Source organism: Propithecus coquereli, unplaced genomic scaffold (assembly GCF_000956105.1).
Source record: "Propithecus coquereli isolate 6110/MARCELLA unplaced genomic scaffold, Pcoq_1.0 Scaffold907, whole genome shotgun sequence".
Taxonomy (NCBI): domain Eukaryota; kingdom Metazoa; phylum Chordata; class Mammalia; order Primates; family Indriidae; genus Propithecus; species Propithecus coquereli.
In genome coordinates, this window is record NW_012155363.1 from 310,629 (window position 1) to 325,979 (window position 15,351).

At 53.8% G+C, this 15,351-nt stretch overlaps 1 protein-coding gene across 2 annotated transcripts; it reads left to right on the forward strand.

Annotated features, from left to right (window-relative positions):
- Positions 1–4,426: 4,426 nt before the first annotated feature.
- On the forward strand, positions 4,427–14,648 carry REXO4 (REX4, RNA exonuclease 4 homolog (S. cerevisiae)). 2 transcript variants are annotated; one of them, XM_012664688.1, is made up of 8 exons: positions 4,427–4,769; positions 6,826–7,178; positions 8,522–8,659; positions 8,928–9,121; positions 10,510–10,598; positions 12,423–12,497; positions 12,940–13,014; positions 13,719–14,648. In XM_012664688.1, exons 1-8 carry the CDS (start codon positions 4,554–4,556, stop codon positions 13,836–13,838), a joined length of 1,260 nt encoding a protein of 419 aa, XP_012520142.1. In that variant the 5' UTR covers positions 4,427–4,553; the 3' UTR covers positions 13,839–14,648. The 2 variants fall into 2 exon arrangements, with proteins under 2 accessions (XP_012520142.1, XP_012520143.1); XM_012664689.1 differs by having other exon boundaries at positions 10,510–10,568.
- Positions 14,649–15,351: the final 703 nt, after the last annotated feature.

The window sequence follows — 15,351 nt, forward strand, 5'->3', positions numbered from 1 at the left end:
GGAATAGTTATCTGGGAAACACAGACTCCAGAGAAATGGGGTTAGTGCCCTAGAGTTAAAAGCTAAAGCTTTGCTTATATAGGCAGGAGACAAATTTAGTAGGATGATAGTATTTTCTACGTAAGACTGGCTTATAAGTTACAACAATTTAATTACAGCTTGTTTTCTTTTCCATACAGCTTCTTTTCATTTCCTTTTCAATTTAAAAGATGTATTTCACATTTCATCTTAGAAAATGTGATAGTCACATATTTAACATTCCATCTTAGCCAGTCGCGGTGGCTCACGCCTGGAACCCAAGCACTCTGGGAGGCCGAGGCGGGAGGATTGCTTGAGCTCAGTTCAAGACCAGCCTGAGTGAGAGCGAGACCCCGTCTCTACTGAAAATAGAAAAATTAGCTGGGCATAATGGCATGCACCTGTAGTCCCAGCTACTCGGGAGGCTGAGGCAGGAGGATTCCTTGAGCCCAGGAGTTTGAAGCTATAGTGAGCTGTGATCACACCACTGCACACCAGCCTGGGCAAAGGAGTGAGAGTCTGTCACAAAAAAAAAAAAAATCCATCTTAGACAATGTGATAATCATGAAATCTCTGGTGAGAAAGAAAAGAGGAAAGTTAACCTACAATGAAGATCAACGGTGAAGAGGGAAGTGGTGTTCCCTGGCACCCTTATGTCACTTATAACATTTTATAAAACAATATAGGTAAGAAGGCTAGTCTACAATCAGAGAAACAACAGTTACTGCTGCCTGTCACTGACTTAGGCCCCAGGCCCCATAATCACATTCCTTAAGGCTCAAAATAAAGTTCCAGCAGCTTAGCTCTTGAATTATTTTAAAACTTAGTTTCACAGATTCAAGTTGCTCTGAACATACGTGCTCTGATTAACGGCAGTTACAAGTGGGTTTGCAAAGGGAAAAAAACTAAGGGGGCAGTTCCTAAGTTGTTTACCAAGAATTTACATTGGTTCATTAAAATAGCATAAGCTATTGATTGGCCATGATTGTTCTTTGTATCACAAATTCCAGGAACATGAAGATAATGGGTGAGGGTCACATCGTGCAACTTGTGGTGTTACCAAACCAACCCGGGTCCGTTTGCTTGTGCACAGCATAAGGCCTAACACCCACCGGGGCACCAGGTGTTCACACTGAGAAAGGCTTATTGCTAACCGGCCCAGCAAGCAGACACAAGTCTGGCTCAAACCTGTCTCCTCGAGCTGGGGCTTAGAGCAGGCTTTGTGGTCACAGGTTGATGAGGCGTGATCTGATTGGACCTTGGATCCTGTGTCTTCTTAATTCAGTCCAGCTGCTCAGTGCAAGCACTTAGGTTCCACCTGTGATTCACGCTGAGTTCATCTGGGCATGCTCAGGTTCTGTGACCTTCAACCTGGGGGTCCACAGCAACTGAAAAACAAGTCACAACTTGGTTACATAAAAATGAACCAGGCCAGGCATATGGTGCCCTTGGTGGCACATACCTGTAATCTCAGGCTTTGGGAGGCTGAGGCAGGAGGATCACTCGAGCCCAGGAGTTTAAGGCTGCAGTGAGCTATGATCACATACATCGTTGTACTCCAGCCTGGGCGACAGAGGAAGGCCTTGTCTCAAAAAATAAAAAAATAAAATTTTCAACCAGATTGTCTGATGTGGTAACAATTTTAGGAAATTTAGCAGGCAGTCCGGAAAGTATGAGGAAGGAAATTAAAAACAAAATGCCTTTAAATAATTTCCCTGGGGCATGGGTACAGGGATGTCACTGAAGGCTCATGCTCACATCTCTCCAGGGCTGATAAATTTTCCAAAGCTCATGTCAACCGAAGAATCATGAACCTCATCAATTTGGGAAGGAGAGCTTCATTGCTCATGGAGGGTTGCAGCCTGCAGGCTCGCCCTTCTGTCAGGCTGGGAAGCACAGCCCCAGGCAGAAGCCAAGTGCAGGCACTTGGAGGAAACAAGAATTTATGCTGAGCAGGGTGGATTTGTATTAGGTTATTAAGCATGAACTGTCTGATTCCCTTAAGTACTAAGTTTGACCGTTGATATCTCTGACATTTCACTTTGACACTTCTTGTTTTATGTTTATTGTGAAGGGACATTCTCAGTCTTTCAAACACATGTTTTTGGTTGTGATTATCTTTCAAATTTTTTAGAGCAATTTTTGTGAGACCACGGATAAGTAAAAAACTCATGTTATTTACGAATATGAGTTCCTTCGTGGAACCAATGCAGCGCAGACAGCTTGAAATATCAACAAGGTGTTTGGAAAGGATGCAGCTAATGAACATACAGTACGTCGATGGTTTGAGAAGCTCTGTTCTGGTGATATTAATCTTGAAAATGAGCCACGTGGGCGACCTGAGATCAAGGTGGATAATGATGAGTTGAAAGCTACGCCAGAAGCAAATCCATCTCAACCTAACTGTGAATTAGCAGCAAGGTTTGACGTTACTAGTCCAACAACATTGGACCATTTGAAATAGATCAGCAAGGTAAAGAAGCTGGGTAGATGGGTACCGCACGAATTAAATGAACATCAGAAGAGATATTGTCTCGAAGCTTTCCTTTCTTTGCTGTCACAACGTAAAAGTGAGCCATTTCTATACCGTATAGTTATGTGTGATTAAAAATGGATTCTTTTTAACAATTGCAAGCATTTGGTACATTGGTTGGATAAAGACGAAGTGCCAAACACAGTGTCAAACTGAATATTCATCAAAAAAAGCTAATGGTCTCTGTTTGGTGGTCCAGCACTGGAATTATCCACTACGGCTTCACGAAATCTGGTCAATTGATCACAGCAGATGTCTACTGCAACCAATTGGATGAAATGATGAGGATGCTTGTGATTAAGCAGCTGAGCCTGGTCAATAGAGACAGGCCAATCCTCTTGCAAGACAATGCTTGACCACATCGCACAAACAACGCTGCTCAAACTACAGCAGCCGGACTTGGAAACTCTCTGTCATCCACCGTATTCACCAGACCTTGCACCAACTGACTACCACTTCTTCCAGGCTTTCGACCACTTCCTGCAAGGAAAAATATTCAACTCTCAACAAGCTGTGAAAAACGCCTTTCACAATTTCATCGCCACTCTGCGCTCTCCAGGCTTCTTTGCTGCTGGCATAAACAAGCTACCGTTAAGATGGCAAAACTGTGTCAATAGTTTAGGTGCATACTTTGATTATTTTTACTGTTTCTTGTTTGAGATATAACAAATTACATTGATTTGAAATCGGACATTTCTTATTTAATGTCTATATGCAACAGAGTATACAAGGAGCTATGAATATTCATGAAGAGGTGGTTCACACATGCGTAGTAGGCTAACATGTATGTAACACACATCCCAAGTTCACTTTGGAGTGGAGACCTAACATTTAAATGTCTTACAATTAGGCCCTGTACATCAAAAGGTGAAGCAGAGGACACGGAGTCCCTCTATGTGCAGCCCCCATAGACTGAGCAGAACCACTCTGTGGTCGGTGGTCTCTTACCAGGAGGGACTGCTGGTCAGTTACACCGAAAATACAAAAAGGGAGGTGCAGTCAGGTTGGTTGAAATCAGGGTGAAGCAAGTCTTTCCAAAGGGCTGCTTTCTGTGTGGCCCTTGGTTTCGGGTTAGCAAGGACCCGGTACAATGAGGTGTATCTGACCTCCCACCCCTCATGGCCTGGAACTCAAATTTAATATTTTTCTGGGGTCGCCTTGACCAAGATGGTCCGTTCCCTCAGTTAGGGGGTTTTTATTTCTCACCCGTATTCCTTGGAATGCTCTGCACCACTTTTCTTTCTCAGCCCCCACACTGACTCCAGCGCAAACTTAAGGTGGTGTTTGTCAAGGCCTGCTCTGGACCAAGCACGATGCGCTAATGACTTCTTACTGATGTTACAAAAAATAATACACACTTATAATACGTAGTGCCCTATTATCGGATATTGTTGCAATGCCTTTGCAGCCCTACGGCTTGGGGTTAACCAGGTGGCGTGATCTAGGGGGAGCTCCTCCCATGCCTGGGCCTCAGTTTCCCCACTGTATGTGGAAGATGAAGATCCTGGCCCCCAGAGCCGCTGTAAGACCGAGCCCGGAACAGCCCAAGGCGGGCGGGCGCGGGCAACCGAGTAAGCCCTCCGGCCGCCGGCGGGGCTACACCGACAGGGGGCCCCAGTTCGCTTTCTCATCCCCATCCCGGATCCCGGTGAGAACCCGGGGTTGGCCCCACCACACTCTCGACCGCCGACCGCGGACACCAATCGCCAGGGTGGTGGTCCTACTTCCGTGTGGGCCAGCAGGCCGCGCGGAACTACACGCGCGGTTCCGGTTTCCAGCCAGTCGCGGAGAGACGAGCACTTCCGGCGACTAGAGCGCACGTGAGAGGTTTCGAGACGAGCACTTCCGGCGACTGGAAGCGCACGCTTCCGGGGTCGCCTTCGGGGCCGGCTGGAGCTTGTGCTGCGCGGCAGGGCCCGGCGGCTGGGCCGGGGGTGCCGGGCGGGCTTCTCGGCAGCCGCCGCCCGGAGGCGTCCGGCCCGGGGCCTTGCCGGGTGCCGCGATGGCGAAGGTCTCCGCGTCCACGCGCGCCCCGAGCAACCCCGTGGCGAAGCCAGGGCTTGTCACGAAGCTCGCTCGGAGGAAAAATAAGAAAAAAAAGTTCTGGAAAAGCAACGCGCGAGGAGCAAGCGCGAATCCGGGAAGCGCCGCCGGTGTTGCGGTGCGACCTCCACAGGCGCCGGAAGAGTTTTCTCGAAACTGGAAGGCGCTGCGAGAGGTGAGACCTGAGAGGCCCGCGGCCCATTTCCCCGGGCCTCTCTGTGCGGTTCCTGCAGAACGCCGGGAAGGGAAGGCTTGGCGGCCCCAGAGGGGACCCGGGAGGCCAGAACTTTGTAATCAGAGCCGGTCACTGGAAAGGGGCCTGCGGCGGGGGAGCAGGGGACCGCAGACGCGCGATGCAGAGGATTCTAGCGACACCGAGGGTCTTCTAAGTAGGTGGTCATTGATGAGAACTGCCCCAGTTTTTGACCTCTTAGAATGTGCACTCTGCTCCGTATTCGTGCTCTTACGTAGGCCGCAAAGTACCTGCTCGTGAAGTAGATACTTGGGTCATCCCTGTTGTGCAGATGAGGGACTAGGCCCAGCAAGGTTAAATTCATCATCTGAGATTGGAGCTGCAGACCGGCACCCAAAGCCAGGCAGGCCGGCCCTGGCGTCCTGCTGTTGATGCGGGGCTGTGCCCGGTGCCTTCCTAGGCAGTAGCGGTCGGCGCTTCTGTGCGGGTGGCTCTCTGCCACGTCCTCTCCCACGGGCTTCACTCGCCTTTTTACCACGTCCTTTGGAATCAGCTGCTGTTACTAGCCCTGTTTTCTAGATGAAGAAACTGAGGCACAGAGAGCTTCAGAAACTTGGCCTAAGATCACACTGCTAGGAAATGTCGGGACTGGGATTGCGGATTCACACCTTGTGCCTTGAGTTTGTGCTCTTCCCTGCTGTTGGCCTTCACGTGTCGTCTGCAGTGTTCTGGAGTAGGTTATGGAGCCCCAGAGCGAGCGACAGAGAGAACAGAGAACTTCTTGAGCCTCCTGTCACTGTGCCCACTATCTGAACGTGGACATTCCTAATAACGTTCCTGTCTTGACACACAGGACCCGTAGTTCCCACAGGCAGCCCCAGGGTTCTCCATGATTTCTTGAGCACCATCTCTTCCTCCTTCTCCCAAGAACGAAAAGCAAAATTAAGTGAATGGAAGGGATGTTTACCGTAGGGAAAACTGAGTTTTTTCTAATTCATGCAGGAAAGTCAATCTTTCCATTCTTTAACTGTTACGGGAACAGGTAAGTAAGTAGAAACTGTCCTTATCATCTCTCAACTGATTGCTGCGGACCAGGGTCTTAACTGAGGTCGAGAACAGCCTAGCTAGGGGTTTGGGCACAAGGAGGAAGCTGGCTCCAAGGCCACAGAGGGCCTCCGCCTGCATGAGAGCAGAGCTGTGGCCCCCACCTGTTCTTCCGCCCCCTCCAGTTTGACAGAGCTTTTCTTTCATTGAACACACCCCGGTAACAAACCAAGAAATCTTCTAAAGGAGGTAGTTTCCATGCACCAGAGTGTTGGCCTAAGCTGTGAGAGATGTAACTCTAAAATTAACTCTAAATTAACTGAAAAAATGAAAAGCCGGGTGCAGTGGCTCACACCTGTAATCACAGCACTCTGGGAGGCCGAGGTGGGAGGATTGCTTGAGCTCAAGAGTTCAAGTCCAGCCTGGGCAAGAGTGAGACCCCATTTCTACAAAAAATAGAAAAATTAGCTGGGTGTGGTGGCACACGCCTGTAGTCTCAGCTACTCGGGAGGCAGGAGAATCCCTTGAGCCCAGGAGTTTGAGGTTGCAGTGAGCTGTGGTGACGCCACTATACTCTGGCCTGGGCAACAGAGTGAGACCCTGTCTCAAAGAAAAAAAAGTGGAAAAAGGCTGCTTATCATCCCTGCTCACAGTGAAGCGGACTGTGGTGTTTAGTCACTCAACAGGTACGTGAGGAATAGAGTATAAGTTTGAAATTTTGTAGGAACGAAGGAGCCCATGTAAAAATTATATGTTAAGATAAGCAAAGAACAGCATTTCCACACAAGTGACTCATGGGTGACAATGAACAGGGGCTTTTTCCAAACCATTTAAAAACAAATTTCAGCGATGCTGTAGGAAGCGTATATAGATGTGACTGACGTGATGCCACACACACACACACACACACACACACACGCACACACATTTTTTCAATCTGTTATATAATTTCCAAATTAAAATGGAGCATGTATTTTATTTTGGGTCCCATTAGCTGCTGAAACAAAAATCACAGGCCCCAGAAAAGCCTCTTGATACCTCTCAGATGGGTTCCAAAAAGCAGCCCGAGATTATCCAGCGAAACAGAAAAGAGATCTCAGATAAAGCAAGGAGAGATGAGATGTCGACAGAAAAAGACCAAGAGGCCACCGGGGGCCCGATTCCTGCAGGATTCAAGGTGGGCAGGAAGGTGCCAGTACCTCCCATGAAGGCCAGTGGAACAGAGCACAGTGAGAAGGGAACCAGGAAAAGGACAAATGGTGACATTTCTCAAAAACGAGGGGATATCAAGCATAAGAAGCGGAAAGCTGAGGAGAAGGCAGCCTCGGCCCCGGCCCCACCCACCGAGTAAGTATTGACGCCTGTGCCTGAGTCTCAGCCGTGCTGACGGGCACAGCGCCTGCCACCCGGCCGCAGCCTTCCTCACCACTGAGGATAAAGGCGCAGCAACTTCCCCACCTAGGGCCCGTCCCCCCGCAGAGGCCAGGTGGCGGCACGGCCCCACCGCAGCCTTTCCATCACCTTCCGCTGCTGTCATCTGTGTCTTTGTCTACTTGCTGTTTGCTTTCTCCTGAGTGTAGCATACGGAGGGCGGGGCGTCATAGTCACTGGTGCAGCTTCCAAGCCTAGGACAGAGCTTGGCACTTAGGGGCCACCAGTAACAATTTGTGAAATGAATGAGTCCAAACTCAGAACGAATGGAATGCAAGACCCATCGCTGCTTCTTGCCAGTTGGGGGGTTTGGGGCAAGTTCCTGATACCCTCTGCACCTCAGTGTTGTCATCTGTGGTGTCACCAGGAGATTTGTGAGATGTGGCATGCTTGGCTCAGTGCCTGGTGGGTACTTAACAAATACTGTGATGGTCACTCCCACAAGTCGGACCAGGAGTCAATGGCTGTCGCCAAACGGCTCAGCTGGAGGTGACATACTTGTAAGTCAGTGGCTGGCTTCATGTCCCCTGGGTGTTCGAGACACAGTTGCTCAAGAGCAAAGGAAGGAGCAGGCTGCGCACCTCCCTGCCGGGCAGCCGTCCAAAAGGGCCGTCAGCAGGGCAGTCCTGCTCCTCCCTGGGGCTGGCCGTCAGGCAGGAGAGACGGCAAACCGCGGTACTTCAATCCGCAGGTGCGGTCGGGACAAATGCGTGAGGGAGACAGTCACAGGAGCACGAGAGGAGCATGTCCACTCGGTGGGGTCTGAAAGAGCTTTTCTAGGGAAATGACATTTAAGCTGAGCCTAAAGACGGACTTCGGCAGGCAGGTGTCGATACACCCGCACGGGCATCCAAGTAAAGCGGGCCAGCCGCGAAGACATCGGCAGTCGCACCTTGGCCGGGTTCTGTGTTTCCATTTTATAGTCATCGTGTGTATTTGTGTTTGCTGATTGTTTGATAATGAACCTGTTACTTTTGTAACTAAAAAGGAAACATGAGAGTCATTACACCTGGGTGGTGGGTTGTGTGTTTCTGTTTTATATTCTTTACGTTTATCTGTAGTTCTTAAGTCTTAGATAATAAGCATCTTTTCTAATTAAAAAGAAAAACGACGAAAGTGCTGAGATGATCAAAATAACAGGAGCAGCCTCTGCATCCCTCCGCCGGCCCGCACGGCCAGCCTGCCGGCGCACAGGGTGCCACCCCGCGGTGGGCCCAGCGCCCTCTGCTGGTCAGCCTGTTCTCGTCTCTGCCTTTCAGGGACGACATCTGGTTTGACGATGTGGACCCGGTGGATATCGAAGCTGCCCTAGGCCCAGAGGCAGCCAAGCTAGCAAGGAAGCAGCTGGGTCAGAGTGACAGCGGCATCACCCTCGTGAAGGAGCAGGGCTTCGGCGGGTACGCCAGGCTCGGGGACACGGCCAGCCTCGAGGGCGGCGGGGGCTCTGCAGGGAAGAGGACGTGGGCCTCTCCTCCAGTGGAGTGGAGCGAGCGCCTCCCATGATGCCGCTAAGAACCGTGACACACAGAGCTTGTCACGTGGGTGTGAAGTAGTGACGGGCACTGAGCTTTTCAGTGTGACGCTTAGTCTGTGGTCCCTTTGGGTGTGACCTGGAGTCCCGGGTCCTGCAGCGTTTGTTAAGCTGGAGCCTTTCTTTCCCTTCAGCCTGACGAAGGCCTTAGCCATGGACTGTGAGATGGTGGGCGTGGGCCCCCAGGGACAGGAGAGCGTCGCCGCCCGCGTGTCCCTCGTGAACCAGTACGGCAGATGCGTCTACGACAAGTATGTCAAGCCGACCGAGCCCGTGACGGACTATAGGACCGCGGTCAGCGGGATCCTGCCCGAGCACCTCACGCAGGGTACGTGGCGAACGCAGGGAAGATAACGACCGGATTCTCTGCCTCCCTTTTGCGCCCCGTTCTGCTGGGGAACATTCTCCATAGCAATAGTCCTGACACATCTTTCCTCCCCCCGGATGATGGGTTTTGAAATACAAAAGGCAGCCTTAGAGGCTCTCAGGCCATCTGCGTCTGGTGCTTGTGCCTGTCACCCACCGCCTTTGGGACCAGGACCGTGTTCCTGAATTGCTGTGCGTTGTGCAGCAGTAGGGACCAGGGTGGAGTGTCCGGGAACCAGGAAGGGGGCCGCTGGGCTGGGGAGTGGGCCACGAGGAGGGAGGTTGTGGTGGACCCCTGTGAGGACGACTTTGGGCGTCCCTGGGGAGGCAGGTCCTGAGCAGTGAGAAGCCTGGTCTGGCTTAAGTTCTAGCAGGTTCCCTGTGGCCACAGCATTGAGAACAGACCATAGGGCTATGAGAGTGGAAATAGGGCAGCTTGTTAAGAGGCATGGACTAGCGGTGAGACCTGGGTCAGGGAGGTGGGTGTTAGAAGTGACCCAACCCGGATACAGCTGAAGGCTGAGTCTGTTTGTGGGTAAAGAGGTGAAGGAGTCCAGGATGGCTGAGGCCAGGCAGTCTCTCTCCTCTGCACCCCTCCATTCTGTCTCCTTATACTCCCTTCCCTGCTCATCTGGTGCGCACGGCCACTCCTCAGAACAGGAGACTGACCAGCGCCTCTTGGGTCCCTTCCTGGGGGCGGGGAGCTGGTCCTGCTCGGGTCAAACCACCCTCGATCGGTCAGCTCTGGCCGGGCCGGGAGAGTCACATGGTGCAAGTGTGGTTGCCAGAGCCCCTCCCTGTGGGTGTAGGGGTTGGGAGGGGCTCCCACAAGTGGGATTGGAGGTGGGGTGGTCCCCAAAGGGTATCCCAAAAGGTCCCCAGAAAGTGGGTAGAGCTGCCTCTGGAGCACGGGGTCTGGGGCCGCGTGTGTCCCACTGTCTAGGGGGGACGGCCAGTCTTGCTTTTATTTCCATTTGGAAGCCATGAAGTGTGAGCCCTGGTTTTTTTAACAAGAAAAAAAAAGCAAAACGCCCCGGCAAAACGCCCCCAAAAGTTCCAAAACCTAACCCCAACCAAGGCAAGCCCCCGCCACAGCGCGAGTGTGCAGACGGGAGCCAGTCCTCAGCCGTGTGAGCAGCCGTCCTTCTCGCCCCAGAGGTGGCCTTCGCGGCCGCGCCTGCCGAGGCCTGTGAGGCACTTCTCCCCGGTGGCTTCAAGTCACCCCCCCGTGTGGCTTTTCAGGCCCGGCCGGTGGTCTTCAGTCTGACCGGGATGGGAGGGGCCCCCCTCTCAGAGCACAACGGTGGTTCCTGTGTTGCTAAAGACCACTTCTTTGCTCTGGTTTTTCAGGAGAAGAATTTGGCGTTGTTCAGAAGGAAGTGGCGGAAATGCTGAAGGGCAGAGTTCTGGTGGGACATGCTCTGCATAATGACCTAAAGGTGCTGGGTGTTGGGGACCTCCTGGGAACTTAGGGCGCACTGGCTCTTCCACGCATGGTGTTAATACATGACACCCTTGTGCGCTCTGTCTGCAGCAGCGCCATTGTGGGAGTTAAGTTCCTTTGAGTGGCGCCCTGTGCTGGGAGTACTCTAATGATGACATCAAACGCTGTTCACTGGTTCTTAGCGTGTTCCAGGAGCCACGCTAGGCTCCTGTTCTAAGAGCCCAGCTAGACCGGGGTTCCAGTTCCAGAGTGGCCGGCAGCCCTGCTAACGGGCAGTGACGTGGGCTGGACGTGGTGCTGCAGTGTGCCTTTCCCCGGACTCCTGCCTGGGGGACAGCCTAATGGGTAGTCCCACCGTGACCAGGGCCCCTCACACAGGAAACCTGCTCACACTGGCGATGCTCCATGGCTCGGCTGAGCCTTGCTCAGGCGCAGGGGCCCGCCCTGTGTTCTTCCTGGCGTCCCGGGCACTGATTCCGTACACCACCAGGACCCTGCGCAGGGAGGGCGCCACCAGGCAAGAGGGCAGTCCCCGTCTGGGTCCTGGGAGGCAAGAATGTAGAGTCAGGCAGAGAGCGCGTCCGCCAGCGAGACAGTGCGAGGGAGCACGTGCGGCAGCTGGTAGCGTGTGTATACATACGGGAATAGGGTGGGGGTCACTTTAAGTTCAGGGGAAATGCCAGGTTGGTTTAAAGGAAGCAGTCGGGGCCGGGCCTGGTGGCGTGAGCCTGTAATCCTGGCCATTCAGGAGGTTGAGGCAGCAGGATCACTTGAGCGCGGGAGTTCAAGGCCAGCCATGGACGAAGCCTCCACCTCTAAAAAGAAGAAAAACAGCAGGAAAAGTGGGGAGCCTCGCCTGCTGGGTGGGGGAGATGCTTCTCGGTCCCTTCTGATGCCTAGTGGCAGCTTTTGCCGTGCTGTTCCCATTACGGCGCCGTGTACAACGGATCTCATCGTATAATAGGTCTCGTTTGATTCTTTAAAACGTCTAAAGTGATCATGCAGCTTTTTTAGGTGGTAGAACAGCCTCAGCGAGGTTACGTAGCAAGCCCAAGTATCAGTGTGACAGCCGTGTGCACCCAGACCCAGCGCCAAGTCTCCTTCCCCTGACCTCGTGCGTTCCACATGGGCAAAGCCAGGCCGCTGCCTCTGTGGCTGCCACCCGCTAGGCAGCGTTTCCTCAAGCAGCCGTCCTAGGCTCCATTCGCCTCGCGCCTCACTGCCCAGCCCACCTCGGCCAGCTTAGCAGGCGGCAGCGGGGAAGCTCGGAGGGTCCACTTCCAGCGCCCCCGGGGTGTGGCCTCTGGCCTCTGCTCCCTCAGGGTCTCTGCCGATGAGAACAGCCTGGGAAGGCAGAACGGCAGGTTGTCCTAACAAAACGTCATCGCCCCCAGAGACTGCCACAGTAGTAACCTGTCCTTCCCTCCTGACTCCGGCCCCACCCTGGTAACTTGTGCAGACTTGTTTTCAGTCTCTCGCGAAGATTATGCTCATGTTGCAAGGTCAGCTGTTAAGATCTGTTACAGTTTCTAACTTCCTGACTTGCAGAACCAACTCAAAATACAGGACTGAGTCGGTTGCTGGTTAATTGGTGGCTGTCTTTCTCCTATTTCCTTGATTTCGAGATTTTACTAATGTGATTCTGACTGTTGGGCATTCCCTTAAATCAGCGTGAGAAATTTCTCTCGGAAGTGCAAGCTCGTGTCAATACCTTTTTCCCGTGTGTGTGTGTATGTATGTGTGTCATAGACTGGGGCTCCCCTTAAGATGTTATTTGCTACAAACTAAAAATGAAAATGATTGTTATATTTTCTTCTAGGTGCTGTTTCTTGATCATCCGAAAAAGAAGATTCGGGACACACAGAAATACAAACCTTTTAAGAGTCGAGTGCAGGTACTTAAGATGAGTGGGGTCACACTTCTGTTGTGCAGTTCACCTCGCGGTCCCTGGGAGCTGACTTGTTGCTTAAAGGGTTTTTGTTTTTTTCTTTAACTTTATTCAGCCATGCGACTGTGACGGGGACATGTTCTCTCCGCGCTGACTTCTGATGGGTCTCTGAGTAGGGCGTGGGCCCCTGTGGTTTCCGCTCCAGAGGGGGCCAAGGGCAGAGCTGCCCCTCTTGAAATAAGAGGGGCCTGAGGGTGGGAGATGGAGTTACTGACTCCTTCCCTGGCCCCCCTGCTCGGTTGGCTGAGTGGGGGGTGTCACCAGCCCCCTGTGGCTGGCCTGTGTGTTCCCGGGTTGGGGCTCACTGCTGGTGGAGCGGCCCACCCGGGCAGGGTCTGCAGAGGCTCCTGACCCACCACGCTGTGTGCTCTCTCTTCCCCCTTTGCAGAGCGGAAGGCCGTCTCTGAAACTGCTTTCAGAGAAAATCCTGGGGATCAGGGTCCAGCAGGCAGAGCATTGTTCAGTAAGTATGTCCTTGGGTGACAGTCCTCAGGATTTGGGGCTGTCCCTGACCTGGAAACCCAGGTATGTGTCAGCTGACAGCAGACACAGGTGAGGCCTGGGCACCTTTTTTAGGAGGCTCTTGGTCCAAAAAAAATGAAACGGCAGCGCAGGCTTACAAAATGTCGCTTCAAGTATAGATATTTACGTGGAACACTTAACACAAATTATATTTACGTATTTGGTGAAAAAGTCACCAGTCTAAATCAAAGGTCCTCTAGGACCAGGTGGCCCAGGCCAGCCAGCCCTGGTCGGCTCTGCTTCTGTAGGACAGAGTCGACCCCGGCAGTGCCGTCTCAGCGCTTTGGGCCCTTTCTGCCCGTCTGCTTGGCCCTCATGCCCGTCCACGCTCCAGCCCACCATCCCCTGCATCCGTAAATGTCATCTGATGAACTCAGCAAGGTGACATGTTTGTTACTTCACTTCTCTGGGTTTCCCTTTCTTCTGTAGGCGGGAGCGTTTGTGTCACGGGTGCAGTGACAACCAGGTCATTGCACCGGCTGCTCCACGTTTCCTCCCTCACCCTCCTGCGGCCGCCAGACGCGCACTCGGCTGTGCACCCTGGCACGGGGGCCGGCGTGAAGGGCTCTGATGTGGAGCTGGCTCTGGGGGGCCTGTGGTCATGCTGGTGGCCTGCTGGGACAGTTGGTGTTCCGTGTCGCCTAGGTTCAGGACGCGCAGGCAGCCATGAGACTCTACGTCATGGTGAAGAAGGAGTGGGAGAGTATGGCCGGGGACAGGCGCCCCCTAGCAGCTGCTCCAGACAGCCACACCGACGACGCCTAACAGACCCTGCCCTACTGCCAGCGCCACCCCTCCCACTGTCCTGTGGTGGCTCCTGATCCCGAGGCAATGTGACCAAAGCGCGAGGACACAGCAGGGCCCCCCCAGATCAGCCGCCCTGCTGGAGCACGGCACACACGGTACTGCGCACTTCCTCCTGCTCCCCTGGGTCCGACATGACCTGACCGCTGCGTGTGTGCTGGGCCAGGACGGCGGGGATGTAGCAGGGGAGGAAGTTGGCGGGTTGGCGACACCACCGTCTGCTGAGCACCAGAGCAAGAGTGGGACGTTCGTTGTGGGCCTGCCCGTCTGCTGTTGCCCATCCAATGGGCTTCGGTGGGATGCACCCCGGGTCCGAGGGCGGAACGCACCCTGGGTGCTCAGCGGCTTCCTCTGAGGAGGCTCTTTTTCCTCTGTTGCCTGGGAGATGTGATGAGCTCTGCTGGACTGGAGGGACCCAGGCCAGGTCTGCAGTTAGCTACTGAGACGCGGCCAGCTGGTACAGCAGTTGCGTCACTGGGGGGCTTCCTGTGGCCGTTTGGACTTTGAGAGGCTTTCTGGGGGTGGGTGTTCCTTTCTCACTCCCGTGTATCTACATTGGCCCAGGGTTGGCTGGTGGGTGAGCGCCCCACAGGAGCCCCTCCCCACGGCGTGACAACACGCAGAGCCTCAGTGCCCTGGAGGTTGGTGGAGCTGCTGACCTTGGCCTTGTTGCACTCGAAAAGCCGCCTGAGCGCTCGTGGGCCAGTTGCACTGACACGTGAATAAAGCCTAGCGCTTTCTTGAGTTGCCCAACAGCGGCACAGGAGCAGTGCCAGTCTCTTGCGGATGTTATTTGACATAGATGCAGGTGTTTGCTTTGAATGTGCTGTGGAGGTTTGGTGTCTTCCCTCATTGGAACCATCTGAAAGGACCACGTGTCCAGACCGCTGCCCGGCCCGGCCAGCAGCGAGGTTTGTGTAGACGCAGCGTTGAGTGCCCCCGCTGCAGCCACGGCCTGTCTCCGGAAACAGTGGAGGCACACCAGGAACGGCCGTGGGCCTCTTTATTAGTCACTTCAGAGTGTGGGACACACATGCTGGCCGCAGTGGCCATTCTTCTCTCCCCCACCCCCCACCAACCCCCAGGAAAACGTCGCCTCCACCACTGGGCGGCTCCGGCTGTGCAGGGAAAGGAAGGGCGGGCACTTCAGGGCAGGGAGAGAGGCCACTCGTCGGGGAGGGCGGCCTCCGGGGTGCCCGCCTCCTCCCTGGCACCAGTGCCCCCCGACTTCGCTTCCGGGGGACAGGGAAGTGTGGCTGGTGCCGCCTCCAGCCGCAGAAGCACTTGCTCCACGTAAGAAACCAGCTCCTGGAGGAGGAAGCGAGCAGGCCAGCTGTCACACGCAGTTTCGGGTCCGGAGCCCTTATTAGTGTGACTTAATCCACTGATGATGGACAGGGAACTTTCTTTGGAAAGGTCTGACTACCCCTCCTCTTTAGGATTGATTGTGGCCTAGTCGCAGAGGTGGGAAAAT